The 14,137-nt window shown below is 42.1% G+C and overlaps 1 protein-coding gene and 1 long non-coding RNA gene across 6 annotated transcripts; one reads left to right on the top strand and one right to left on the bottom strand.

Annotated features, from left to right (window-relative positions):
- The first annotated feature begins 71 nt into the window (after positions 1-71).
- On the top strand, positions 72-8,954 carry si:ch211-140m22.7 (uncharacterized protein LOC570370 homolog). 5 transcript variants are annotated; one of them, XM_051402908.1, is made up of 8 exons: positions 72-248; positions 462-524; positions 2,754-2,859; positions 5,277-5,657; positions 5,700-6,350; positions 7,788-7,851; positions 8,378-8,502; positions 8,679-8,954. In XM_051402908.1, the coding sequence occupies exons 2-8, from the start codon at positions 480-482 to the stop codon at positions 8,708-8,710; spliced, it is 1,404 nt and encodes a 467-aa protein (XP_051258868.1). In that variant the 5' UTR covers positions 72-248; positions 462-479; the 3' UTR covers positions 8,711-8,954. The 5 variants fall into 5 exon arrangements, with proteins under 5 accessions (XP_051258868.1, XP_051258867.1, XP_051258865.1 ...); XM_051402907.1 differs by having other exon boundaries at positions 72-244; positions 464-524; positions 5,277-6,350; XM_051402905.1 differs by having other exon boundaries at positions 72-247; positions 458-524; positions 5,277-6,350.
- LOC127365177 (uncharacterized) lies at positions 8,764-13,944 on the bottom strand. Its single transcript, XR_007885139.1, has 2 exons — positions 13,676-13,944; positions 8,764-10,786 (listed from the first exon to the last, which is right to left on the bottom strand). It is a non-coding gene; the product is annotated as an uncharacterized LOC127365177 (long non-coding RNA).
- Positions 13,945-14,137: the final 193 nt, after the last annotated feature.

Raw genomic sequence — 14,137 nt, 5'->3', positions numbered from 1 at the left:
TGTAATATAGAAGAGTTAATACAGAGGAGCACATAGTGTGTGTGTGTGTGTGTGTGTGTGTGTGTGTGTGGAGGGGGGGGCGTTAACTCGTGTGTTACATAAAGCTGCACAGCTCGGACAGACATGCTGCTGTGAGCTGCTCCTGGAGGACTCACACCATTCACACCTTCATTTATCTGAACAACACGTTGTTTGTGTTTACTCTCTCAGCTGCACGACAACAACAACAACAACAACAACAACAACAGGTTCTTTCTGTTTGTTTGCTCTTTTAATCGTCTGCCTGCTTGGAAATGTGTCGCAGCTGCTTTTTGGTTTAAAGGTTTTTTCTTGCTCATTATATGAAACTGCAGGTTGGAGATATTTGTTTATTTATCGTGCGTGTGTGCGTGTGTGTGTGTGCGTGTGCGTGTGTGTGTGTGTGTGTGTGTGTGTGTGTGTGTGTGTGTGTTGATGCACAGCAGACACTGTACAGAAAGATGGCGGCTTCCCTGCTGAGGATAGGACGACTGGGCTGTGTCAAGGTAAAGAAAATTCCAGCCTGAACTCGGTTCATTTCTTTCTGTATTTTAGAGCCGTTGTTTGGGGATGTTTGGGGGGGGCTGAGGGAGTTTGGAGCTGGTTGTCACCGGATTATCTGAGCCGTGTTCACTTTTATGTAAACCTCATGGCTGCACTCAGTCAGCATTAATAATCCACTGTCTGGAGCTGGCTATGAACCCCAGCTTCATGCTCGTTAAATTGCTGTTTTTTTAAACGGACCCTTGAATTGGTGACAGGCTGTCAGTCAGCTAACTGCATGGCCCCAGTGCAGCAGGCTTGAACCAGACTCACAGGCCTGAATCTGACTTTCTGAGCTCAGTGAGTGTCTGCACGGTGCTTGTGGTTGATTTTCATGTGGAGATATGAGCAAAGTTTCCCCACTATAGAGTCAATGATTACACTGGAGGTTGTCCACGCGTTAAAATGCTCACCTGGAGACTCTTTGTGTGTTAAAACTGCATTAAAAGACCTCCTCCAGACTTGCATTCAGACACAAATGATGTGTGTTTTTTTTACATTAAAAGTATAAATTCCACATTAAAATCCTCTAAAAGTCAGAATCTATGAATATGTAACTTTGTTCTGGAGCTTTATGAGACTTTACAGGGAAATATTCACTGATTTATAAAATAATATGACGGCTGATTTAGTGAGTTTTTAAGTTGGAATGAAAATAGACATGGAAATTAGAATAGAAATTTGCATCGATACGACTGCAAAGCTGCTGTTTCCTTAAACAAATAACTTTTATTAAAGAATATTTAAAGCTCCAGTGAGTCACATTGAGGAGGATCTAGTGTCAGAAATGTAATATAATATTCATAAGTATGTTTTCATTAGTGTTTAATCAGCTGAATATAAGAATTATTGTTTGTTCGTTACCTCAGAATGAGCTGGTTTTATCAGAGGGAGCAGGTCCACTTCCATATTGAACTGAAATCTACAGCTTCACCACTAGATGCCACTAAATCCTACAAACCTATATGTCAACTATGAATCTGTCAAAAAAAGAAGCTTATAAAGTTAATATGATTGTTAGAAATTAAATAATATAGACGGAGAATTGTGGAAAAAGTGCTTAAAAATGTCAAAACTGTCTTTAATAAAACCTTTACTGTTCTCTACTCTTATTGTTAAACATTAAATATAATATTAAATATCCATAAAATATGTCACTGAGTCAGTTTACTCTATGAACCACTGCTTTAACATGTACATTATGTTAAATTATTAACATTTTAAAGAATATTTAACTTTAAACAGCTGCTTTCTGTAGTCGTATCGGTGCAGAATCCACAGATTCCGGGTCAGATATTTCACTTTATCAGCCACCATATCAATAATCTGTGAATTTCTCTCACTAAAATCAGTATAAGTCTCAAAAATCAATCGATTTTGCTTTAATGAGAACACTTTTTCACTGTAGTATCAATAAAAGAGCAGACACAAGCTGAATTATGACGCTGTCCGACAGCGTGGCTGTTGTTTTTCAACCCTAAAGGGAAAACTAAATGTTATATTCTATAATCACCAGTACAGTATGGAGTTAAAGTCTGCTCCAGTGTCACCTGGTGGTTAGTATTTGCTGATCTGATGATGAAGAATCAACAGTATTAAAGTCAACATGCAGAGGAAGTTATAAAAGTTGTGCACATGTATCTGCAGTGTCTTCAGAGGAGCAGCGAGGTCATTAGTTGAGCGGCAGATTAAGACGCTTTGTGTTGTCTGGAATAAAATCACGTGATCTCTTCGACATCCCGCTGTGTCTGCAGACGCCCGGGTTCAAACTGAGCTGCAGAAATCACCTGAACGCCACTAGAGTTTTATTAATTATTATTAATAAATTAAAAAAATCTTATTTCATTTAATATATTCCTAATTATTACAGATTACTGTATTATTAATTGTAGGGGAAACATTTTCTAGATGGATTAAAAGACTAAAACAGACTGTTGTAATGGGGTAAAAACAAATAAATGAATAAATAAGATACAGTACCAGTAAAAACTTGATGATTTCACAGCAGCTTTTCCAAATCAAGATGCATATTCAATACTTTAGGTGTTTTCTTTGTAACTCCGGCACATTTAAATGGATATGAAGTGTTTAATTAATGAACATCGGCCCTGGTAGGGAACTTTTTATACAGTTCTGTCTGTATTCTGTATTTTTAGCTGAATGTAATGGTTTGTGTGTTTGTGTGTTGTCAGTGTTTCCAGGCTGAGAGCTGGAGCACTCTGAGAAGAGCTCCTTCAGCTGCAGCCTTCAGCTCAAAATCGGGGGGATCCAAGAAGTCGTCGAAAAAGCCGAGCTCGGGTAGGTTTCTCTGCTGCTGAGCTTTAATCATGTTGATGATGAACTGTGGTACAGGCGTCACTGATCTGGTTCAATGAACAAACGTATCGGCCTTCAGTGCCATTAAAGGTCTTTACTGATTCATTACAACAGTCTTCTTCAGTGTGTTTTACCTGATGGAAGAGCTGATTAACTTTATATATGTACAAGACTGACAATTCATTCAGTTTCTTTACACAAATATTTGTATTTTAAACTCTTTACAGTTTAAAAACAGGCAATTATTATCAGTGGTTTTATTATTTGCATCATTGCACGCCTTCCCAACATCAAGACTGCTGCATATCGCACACGACAAAAACGACATAAAACATTAAACAGACGAGAGAGGGAGAGTCAGTTAGCTTTAAGAGTACTTTTATACTTTTACTTGAGTCTTCTTTACACCCATATCTTTGCTACTTGACTGAGGAATGTCTGTACATTTGCCTCCTGTGTCTTTGCCTATTGGCAGATTATAAAAGGGCACAGTGTTATCTCCAGAGGACACTCAGTCCGTCATCTGTTGTCTGCAACACTGGTCCGCTATGTAGACACTAACTCGTCTGAAATGTCCCACAACAACAAGGACGCAGTGTTAAAGACGTAAAAGTAAACCGGTCCAGACTTTTTAGTTGATTTAGTTTCACTTGTTACTTGATGTATCTTTCTACCTATAAAGTCTAATCTGTTAGGTCACACTGACTCCAGCAGTGTGTGAATGACTGACTCTTCACAGTATAACCACGTCCATCAAGGACAAACCTTCATAAATCAGCTTGAAAGTCAACGTACTATTAGACACTTTATATAACTTTAGATCTGCCTCACAACAATGATCATTCTTCAGCATCATAATATCTTTATTGATGAGAAAGTTACAAAGAGCTTCACATAAAAAGCAAAGAACACATAAAAGAATATAGAAACTTTGGTTTGAAAGAAGTCTGAGCCGTATTTCCTCTGACCGGCGGTTCCAGAGCCTCGGGGCTCTTACTTTACAAAAGCTCTGTATCAAAAGCCATCCAGTAATTGTCTGTAAATGTTTGGTTACAGCACAAACAAAAGCTGCTCATGTGCAATTCTCAAAAACTATATAGACTTTTGTGTTTGAACCTCCAACTGCCTGACTGCGGTGATGTAAACTGAGAGCTGTGACGTTGTTACAGGTAAACATTGAACTCCAATTTGATGCATATGGTTGCGTGTTATTGACACATAATGACAGCTGTCCCATATATCGTCCTGCTTACTGTATCACAGTATATTGAATCGTAACCTCTGTATCGTGATACTTGTTGCTAATGCAGCTCGATTGTTCTCGGACACCATGGCAGCATTATACTTTTTGTTAATTCATAAAGTTTTTTTTTTTACAGTTCTGAGTAAGAATATAACGATATATCGAGACGGTTAAATCACGATACAAATATGTGAAGCTTCAGATCAGTGAGATGAAAAATTAGGGCGCTATATACTTTGGATAACTGTTGTTTGACGTCCTACTTCACTTGCGTTAGTAACTGTATCGAGACGCAAAGACATCAGTTTCACGAGCCGCCCTGAGCCCGCGACAGACGCCGCCCTATATAATATCAGAAAAACAAAAAGGACATTAAAAACATTTATCACACTAATGCATCACTAACAATGCACATGAAACACCTCGATGAGCGGGACACAATATTAAATTTATTAGGACCGTCCATAATATCGAACCTGTAATGTACCAGTGAGCTCAGTTAACCGGGTCGCTGTGTATTAGCTATGTAGTCCTAATGGAGGGAGATTCCAGCCCGCATGTCCCGTGTCATGGTAAAAACACACAACATGCAGCAGCTGCCAGGTCATAGCTGCAGGGTCAGAGAGCAGTTGTGTAAATAGAAGCTGGTCTAACCTGTTGATACCAGAACCAGCTGCTCCTGCAGGGTTTGGTATCCGTGGCGGATTTATGTGGATGTGATTTTTACTAAAAACCTCAAAAAGACCACTGTTGTATGCTGATGACATTAGATTGTATTATTCAGTGATGTCTGAACCACAGTTCATCATATTCACTTCTGGATTTCCTTCCACAGGTTTTGAAAGATTATTTCTGACTAACTGTCCCATCAGCTGCAGTTTTAGATCCCTTTTATAACAATATAGTCAATTTATCTCCATATAAAGCTGCTATGGTTCAAGGTTACAATTGTTCTTTTCTTTCAGTAATAAGTTTGCTGTGTCCCTTTTGGCTAACGCACAGGCTTTTCTTTTTATTTCCCTGTAAACCGGTACCAGACGCCACCTTCCTGGATATACGTTTTGTTAAATGTGGACATTTTGTCATTCAACCATACAATACTATGTTTTTAAAAAAAAAATAATGCATCTTGTCTGCTTGCACTCCTCCGTCCTAGACAAAGACAAGGGTAAAACGTACTTCGATATAGAGAAACTTGTCCAGCACAAGACGTATAACTTTCCCAAGAAAGATGTTTCTCCAGCAGCCGTCGCCGCAGCAGCTGAAGCTGCAGCAAAACCGATTGTAGAGTCCACGCCGGCTGCAGCTGCACCTGAGGCTGCGGCAGAGGCTGCAGTCCCAGTGGCTGAAGCCGCACCCGTTGTTGAGGCAGTCACCGAAGCTGCACCAGCAGTGGAAGCAGTCGCAGAAGCCGCACCCGTTGTTGAAGCAGTCGCTGAAGCCGCACCCGTTGTTGAAGCAGTCGCTGAAGCCGCACCCGTTGTTGAAGCAGTCGCTGAAGCCGCACCCGTTGTTGAAGCCGTCGCTGAAGCCGCACCTATTGTTGAAGCCGTCGCTGAAGTGGTTGCCGAAGCTGCACCCATTGTTGAAGCAGTCGCAGAAGTGGTTGCCGAAGCCGCACCAGTGGTTGAAGTTGTTGCTGAAGCTGCAGCATCTATAGCAGAAGCTGCTGCTGCTCCACCAGCTGTTGAAGTTGCCCCAGAGCCTGAGCCTGTGCCTGAAGCCCCTGCTGCAGAAGCTGCACCAGTTGTGGAAGCTGAAGCTGCCCCTGTAGAAGCTGCTCCTGAGCCTGTGGCCGAAGCTGCTCCTGTAGAAGCTGCCCCTGAGCCCCCTGTTGAAGCTGCCCCTGTTGAAGCTGCCCCTGTTGAAGCTGCCCCTGTGGAAGCTGCCCCTGAGCCCGTGGTTGAAGCTGCCCCTGTAGAAGCTGCCCCTGAGCCCGTGGTTGAAGCTGCCCCTGTTGAAGCTGCCCCTGTAGAAGCTGCCCCTGAGCCTGTGGCTGAAGCTGCCCCTGAGCCCGTGGTTGAAGCTGCCCCTGTAGAAGCTGCCCCTGAGCCCGTGGCTGAAGCTGCCCCTGTAGAAGCTGCCCCTGTAGAAGCTGAAGTGGCTGCCGAGGCTGCAGTTGAAGTCTCTGCCCCTGTAGAGAGCGCCGAGGAGCTGGTGGACCCGGCTCCAGTCGTGGCTGAAGCTGCAGGAGAGGAGCTGCTGGCTGAACCAGTTGAACCGACTGAGGGTACACACCACAACCTCCCCCCTCCCCCACAATCCTTCTCTTTACCTCTGTGGACCCTGCAGTCTACCAGCAGTCATTTTCATCACCATTTCTCTGAATATACTGTAGTCGTTTGTGATGACTGTTAAGGATAAACTGTAAAGATACTCGACATCACAAACACACGTTTTCTTTTTGTTCTAACTTTCACAGTTTGTCCCTAATAGTCGTTTTAGTGACGCATTTTAGCCCCTAACCCTCAAATCTTCTCTTCTTCATGCCATGAAAACCCTGCCCCCATGTGGCTCGGGCATCTCTCATGTAGCTTTAGTTCCACTCGGGGGCGGATCCGGAGAAATATTCATAGTGTGGCAGAAATATATGCTGATTTAATCGTAAACATAATAGTCAATATTAACCTGAAACGCTAGAAAAATAATACAGGAAGGGAGGAAGTTAAGCTTTGTCTAAAATGTAAAACAGATCATTGAATTAAATCTGTTTTTTAAATCTAGATGAGTTAAATGTTAAAGCCTTTGACACCAAACTGTGGTGGCCAGTCTTAGTTTAGCTGTGGCCCCTCGTGATCCGCCCCTGCTTCCACTCTTTACATGGTGCATGTTTGTTTTGCTTTGAGATGTTTGGCATGGCTTATTTCTGTTTATTTTATTTTCAACTTTCACACTAATGTCCGCCTGCTAACTGCACTCTTTTCTTTTCTATCATTTCTTTTATAATTTCATCAGTTATTCCCACATTTATACTCATTGTTTTTATTATTTTAGTTCACTTTTCTTTGGTTTAACTCCCAGTTTTCTTTGCTAAGAACATGATAGAAATAATCCTCCTGGTGTTGTTTTACGGAGCTGTTGTTGATTTTCGTCCTGTTAAACACTAAAGATAATGTTAAAGGTTTACCTGTCATCTTATTTCTCTTTATATTTCTACCTCAAACTTCTCTCCTCCTCTTCCTCTTCCTCCTCCCTTTTACACTCCTCACACATATAGAGGAGTCTCATGGTTAAAGTAATCGATCCCTACGTGTTTGATCCGACTGGTCGGGTGTATTCTGTTAATGGATAATGTGTAAACTTTCCTTCCCACCTTTTTCCTTCCATGGTAACTTGGTGAGATTGCTCCCTGGTTGCTGCATGTGGAGTCAGAGATGAAGAAGTTCTTTTGGACTTCACTGTTAAATGTTTTAAAACTAGCATGAATCCATCACGGCAACCTTTTTTTAACCTGGTCTGACGTTCTGTCCTATCTGACCCCTGTAGCCGGCTCCTCTGTCTGCCACTCCGGTGCTGTGTTGTGCATGAGGGTTATGGTTAAGACTGGATTGGTTTTATTTATTATGTTCTAGCCAAATGGACAGATGATATCCAAACGCATGATGCTGGTTGATCCTGGAGGATTGGTCCGTGGAGAGAAATTAATCTATGTTTCTTTCTCTCTCAGCTCAAATCGACCCGATTCAGAAGTTGTTCCTGGACTCTATACGAGAGTACTCCACAAGAAGCCAGTAAGTCTAAAAATATGTCATTAAAGTGTTGTTATAGCGCCTCCAGTGGCCGTTCAGTGAACTGCAGTCAGCGTCCTGTTGACTGAACGCAGTAAAATAACTGACAGTCATATTTAGAATAACGTTACTATCTGTAAAGTTCCTATATTTTATTTGGACCGTTAGCTCCATGCTACTAACTAGCTTCACAACACACACAATATCTAGTCTGTTTCAATGTTTATATCACAAAAATCAATAATATAATTCTCCACTTTAGTGACGATTATTAAATTGTAAAGTGTAAAAAACACCAATAATTTACTTTATTATTATTTTATTATTGTATATAATGTTATTAATCTGTAAGTTTTCAGTTGGTCCTCTCTGACATTAACAATGAAAATAAACCATTTGATTTACGTTGGATCCATCAGAATTATTGAAGAAATCAGTAATAATTTGACTGATTTGTGCTGATTGAACAGTGTCTTTGAATTTGTGGTAGAAAGTGAAGTTCTGATTATTGATCTTCGTCCTCCTGTAGGGCTGCTGGCGGGCTGCTGGATGCAGGTTCAGAGTATGAAAAGACTTTGGCAGAGGAGATCTCAAAGCTCCAGAGACTCTACGGCAGCGGAGACCTCACATCTTTCCCAGAGTTCAAATTCACAGGTGATCAATCTAATCGACTATTAATGGTGTGTGTGTGTGTGTCTCTGTGTGTGTGTGTGTGTGTGTGTGTGTGTGTGTGTGTGTGTGTGTGTGTGTGTGTGTGATATATTAATGCTACTGACCTGACAATGTAAATGTTAATAACTCTTCTTTGTGTCTTTTTTTTTTTTTTTTAGAGCCGAAGTTTGACGAAGTCTCCCAGAAATGAACATCGGCACTTTCCAACTGAACTTTTCTACCGACGCCTTCTTCCTGTACATCTGTGCTCCGTAGTGTTTGCTTCTGCAACCAATCCCTCGCCTCCGGCTCCGTGCGTTAGATATTTTAATGGTCAGCATTAGATGTACATGTGTGGCAGACATAGTGAACACTGAGCTGTGGAATAAGCTTTGTGTAGATCGATCTGTGGCTGAGCTGAATGTGGAGGAAAAAACAATAAAATCCTGTTCATATTTGTCGCCTTTTTCTGACGCATCAACATCAATAAAGTCCTTTTTATGTTGAATATCACTCTGAATTAGCAGTTTGCATTTTAATTTAACTAATCAGAATCAGAAATACTTTAATAATCCCAGGGGGAAATTACTTTTGTTACAACTCCAGATATACATACAACGTATATACATTTAATATATTAAGAACATATGTATAAATATATATTAAGGTAAAATGTGCAAAAAGTGAAGAAGTGTTTGTCTGTGTTTGAGGTCAGATTACAGAGGGGGGGTGTCTGACTCTCTGAGGGAGGCGTTGTAGAGATTGATGACCACAGGCAGGAATGATTTCCTGTGGCGCTCTGTGGTGCGTCTGGGTGAGAGGAGTCTTCTGCTGAAGGTGCTCCTCTGCTGGGCCAGTGTGTCGTAGAGAGGGTGAGAGACATTGTCCAAGATGGACTGAAGCCTGGACAGCATCCTCCTCTCTGCCACGGTCGTCAGGGTGTCCAGCTCCTCCCCCACGACATCACCGGCCCTCCTGATCAGTTTGTTTAGTCTGTTGTTGTCAGCGACCCTCAGCCCACTGCCCCAGCATGTGACAGTGAAGAAGATCGTACTGCCCACAACAGACTCATAGAACATCCTCAGCATCGTCCGGCAGATGTTAAAGGACCTCAGCCTCCTTAGGAAAAAGAGGCTTTGGCCCTTTTTGTAGACCGCCTCAGTGTTTCTGGTCCAGTCCAACTTATTACTGAAGTACACCCCCAGGTACTTCTACTCCTCCACAGTGTCCACAGGGACCCCCTGGATGGAAACAGGGGGTCAGGTGAGGGATCAAGACAACAGTTAAAGTCACCACCGAGGATGAGCTGGCAGGAATGTAAATCAGGGAGGGAGAAAAAAAAGGTTTTGAAAAATTCCTCATTGTCCCAATTTGGACCATACACATTCGCCAAAGTCACATTGTTGCCATAAATTTTCCCTGAAATGATAACAAAGCGCCCATTGGGGTCTGATATGACCTTGGATACAGAAAGCGGGACTGATTTATGGACAAGAATTGCAACACCACGAGCCTAACTTGAGAAGGAGGAGTGGTAGAGCTGGCCTACCCACCGCTCCGTAGAGGTGATCTGATGGCTGCAGATGAGTTTCCTGTAGAAAGGCCATTCTAGTGTTTAGCTGTTGCAGATGGTTAAGCACTGTGTACCTCTTTACAGGAGAGTTCACCCCCTGACATTCCAACTACTGAATCTTAAAGCACCCCTAGGTGTTGTCAAGGAGTTAGAACTAAACATACAGTGATATTAGGGGGCCTGGGTGGATGTTGTACCAGTACACCTCCACCCCCATGACCGGCGCCCCCTGCCCAAGAGCCAGCAGCGTGATGAAAGAGGGCGTGGCGCCTGAGCAGACAGAGCATGCCAAGCTGCAGGAGCAGCACACAGATACAGACAAACAGACAAAAGATAAACAACATAAATAAATAAATAACCTTTGTAGGTCAGATCACCTGGTCTGCGAGCCCCGCGGATCACCTAGTCTTTGTGGTCTGCCTCCCGGCGCAGGTTTGGGTGCGAGGCTCCGGTGCGCCCGGTCCAGCTCACGGGGTGAAGTGAGGGTCTCTGTGCCGAGGACATCAACGAGGAACTGAGAGAACCTGCTGCGCCCCTCCAGGGGCCACTCTGACTGCAAAGCGGCTCCAGTTGTTGAAGCCGCTGGTCGGTTAACCTCCAGAGAGCTGACCCGTCACAGTGGATGTTATCCAGCATCCAGGAGCCGACGGGGGCCTCCACCTGCACCCAGCCACCTTCTCACCCAGTGGAGCCGGACGGATGGTGTTGGAAGCACTGGAGAAGTCAAAGAACAAGACTCTGTTCAGCAGGTGGATGATACCGTCCTCAGACTCTCTGACGTAAATGGACCTGTACTTGTATACTTTCCTTTTTAGTCTTCCGACCACTCAAAGCGCTTTTACACTACAGACACATTCACCTTTTCACACACATTCACTCAGTGATGGCAAACAGAAACTCACTTTTCATACATACACTAATGCACAACTAATGCACAGCATCGGGAGCAATTTGGGGTTCAGTATCTTGCTCAAGGATACTTCGACATGTGGCACCAGGAGCCGGGGATCGAACCCACAACCTTCCAATTCTGCCTCTGAGCCACAGCCGCCCAGAATCACAATCAATATTTGTACAACAGTTATGAAGTATTTGATATTAGAATATAATGTAGAGTATAATAAAAACACCTGAATGTTTCATTCAAATATAAAATGAGGAACTTTCTCGTTTAGAAACAATAATTTATAATCACAGATTTGAATAAAGTGTCTCATTATAATAACTTGGCACACATTGTCTTCCGTAGTTGATCCAGGAGTGAAGGAGGGATTCAAAAGCAGAGGACAGCGCCCGCGGTTTGAACCCCTGGCCCCTGAGGACCAGCGGGCTAGAGGAACAGTCAGCGTTTCAGAAGTAACCACTGAGCTAAACCTCCACACCCACACAGCGAACAGAAGGAGCTTATAAAGCTCAACAACCAGGAAGCGGACGCGTTTATCTGGTTTATGACGTGTTCAGCTCAGATAAACTACTCAAAGTCATCTTTAATATAGAGTTACTCTATAATATAATTCACACTCATATGAGTCTTGTGGAGTTAATTCATTCATTAGTTAATTGACGAAGTAAATGAACTTTTCTACCGTCGCCTTCTTCCTGAACATCTGTGCTCCCTCACCGCCTCCGGCTCTGTGCCTTAGATATTTTAATGGTCAGCATTAGAGTACAAGTCCTTTTTATGTCGAATATCACTCTGAATTAGCAGTTTGCATTTTAATTTAACTAATCTGAAGAGTTCATTTGCAGAAACGGGTAACTTACAAGATTAAATTTGATTGAGAAATAGTATTTTCTTTGTTTTTTTTGCACACGTTTCATGTTTTAGAGTTAAATAAAGTCATTTAATGGATAAAAGCTCAATATTTAACTTTATTTAACCTAAAAATAAGTGCTAAAACAAGATAAAGTGCTAAAAAGTGCAACACAAACAGCCCATTAATGCACAATATCACCTGCAGAACGTCATTAAAGACCTCAGTTGACCAACAATCTCATTACTGTCTGTTTGTGTGTACAGTCTGTTCTTTGGGAACTGCACCAACTTTAAAAATATTAACTATTTTACAGTTTATTTACAAATGAGCTCTTTGTATATTCCTCCAGACCAGTTCAAAACCTCCTATTCCTGTTTTTATTACTCTTTAGGTGTGAAAACAAGAAGTTTTTCCACGTTTGTTTTCAACAACATATTAAAAACCAACAATCAGAATCTGAATCTGGTTTAAGTTTTCACATACGAGGAATTTACTTTGGTGCATAAGAATCACAATAAAGCTAGAAAAATATAAATAAAGATAAAAAAGGGGCCAACATATACAAATATTATATTTTTTGTGTGTTAATGAAGAAGCCTGCAGACTCGTTCAGGAGGTGATCAGTGTGTGCAGTGCGCCATCTACTGGATCTTAAAGGTCTCCACACACAGTCTCAGTGTGTGAACCACTGATCGTATACAGTATTTATACTGAGTGAACACAGAGTGAACACAGAGTGAACACAGAGTGAACACACAGAGTGAACACAGAGTGAACACAGAGTGAACACACAGTGTGAACACACAGAGTGAACACAGAGTGTGAACACACAGAGTGAACACACAGTGTGAACACACAGAGTGAACACAGAGTGTGAACACACAGAGTGAACACAGAGTGTGAACACACAGAGTGAACACAGAGTGAACACACAGTGTGAACACAGAGTGAACACACAGTGAACACACAGTGTGAACACACAGTGTGAACACACAGAGTGAACACAGAGTGTGAACACACAGAGTGAACACAGAGTGTGAACACACAGAGTGAACACAGAGTGTGAACACACAGAGTGAACACAGAGTGAACACAGAGTGAACACAGTGAACACAGAGTGAACACAGTGAACACAGAGTGAACACAGAGTGAACACAGTGTGAACACAGAGTGAACACAGTGTGAACACAGTGTGAACACAGAGTGAACACAGAGTGAACACAGAGTGAACACAGAGTGAACACACAGAGTGAACACAGTGTGAACACAGAGTGAACACACAGAGTGAACACAGAGTGAACACAGAGTGAACACACATTGAACACAGAGTGAACACAGAGTGAACACAGTGTGAACACACAGAGTGAACACACAGAGTGAACACAGAGTGAACACAGAGTGAACATATTGTTATCAGGGTTCCTTTAAAGAAGGGTTTTGGTTCACAGCGGTGGTTCGAGAGAGTTCAAATGTGGTTGAATTCATCTTCTAACCTGTTAAAATAAATGTGGAAAGTATTTTAAGTGTTCACTGCTACAATGAATAATTATCAACCACAACAACAAATGTGATCTGAGTCAGCTGATACAATAAAATACTTATTTCCAGGATATTCCAGGTCATTTTAATCAATTTCCAGGTTTTCCAGGACACATGGGAACTCTGTTTATACTGAGGTTTGTGTATTTGTACAACAGTTATGAAGTATTTGATATTAGAATATAATGTAGAGTATAATAAAAACACCTGAATGTTTCATTCAAATATAAAATGAGGAACTTTCTCGTTTAGAAACAATAATTTATAATCACAGATTTGAATAAAGTGTCTCATTATAATAACTTACAGAGTCCCGTTGGCACACATTGTCTTCCGTAGTTGATCCAGGAGTGAAGGAGGGATTAAAAAGCAGAGGACAGCGCCCGCGGTTTGAACCCCTGGCCCCTGAGGACCAGCGGGCTAGAGGAACAGTGAGCGTTTCAGAAGTAACCACTGAGCTAAACCTCCACACCCACACAGCGAACTGAAGGAGCTTATAAAGCTCAACAACCAGGAAGCGGACGACGACAACCTCCATAAACCGTGTAGGTGTGAGTGTGTGTGATCTATGATGTGTTCAGGTGTTGGAGGTCAGTTTGAGACTGATGTGTCCACTGAGGAAGAAGATCATTGACTTTAGTGAAAGCACAGGTTATATATAAATAGATATTATAAAAATAAAGCAGGGTGGGAGACGATACACCTGAACTCATGTCCTTTCCTAACACAAGCTCGGATTGAGCTCAGATTTGCTGTGGAGGTGTGCAGG

This window comes from Dicentrarchus labrax, unplaced genomic scaffold, assembly GCF_905237075.1.
Source record: "Dicentrarchus labrax unplaced genomic scaffold, dlabrax2021, whole genome shotgun sequence".
NCBI lineage: Eukaryota > Metazoa > Chordata > Actinopteri > Moronidae > Dicentrarchus > Dicentrarchus labrax.
Note: the sequence above shows the minus strand (reverse complement) of the source record. Positions and strands in the feature narration are given on the sequence as shown.

Excerpts from the sequence above, each read along its gene's own strand:
- si:ch211-140m22.7 (XM_051402907.1), top strand. The coding sequence starts at position 480 with ATGGCGGCTTCCCTGCTGAGGATAGGACGACTGGGCTGTGTCAAG. Across the intron at positions 7,852-8,377 it reads GAGTACTCCACAAGAAGCCA|GGCTGCTGGCGGGCTGCTGG; the intron begins GTAAGTCTAAAA and ends GTCCTCCTGTAG. Across the intron at positions 8,503-8,678 it reads CCCAGAGTTCAAATTCACAG|AGCCGAAGTTTGACGAAGTC; the intron begins GTGATCAATCTA and ends TTTTTTTTTTAG.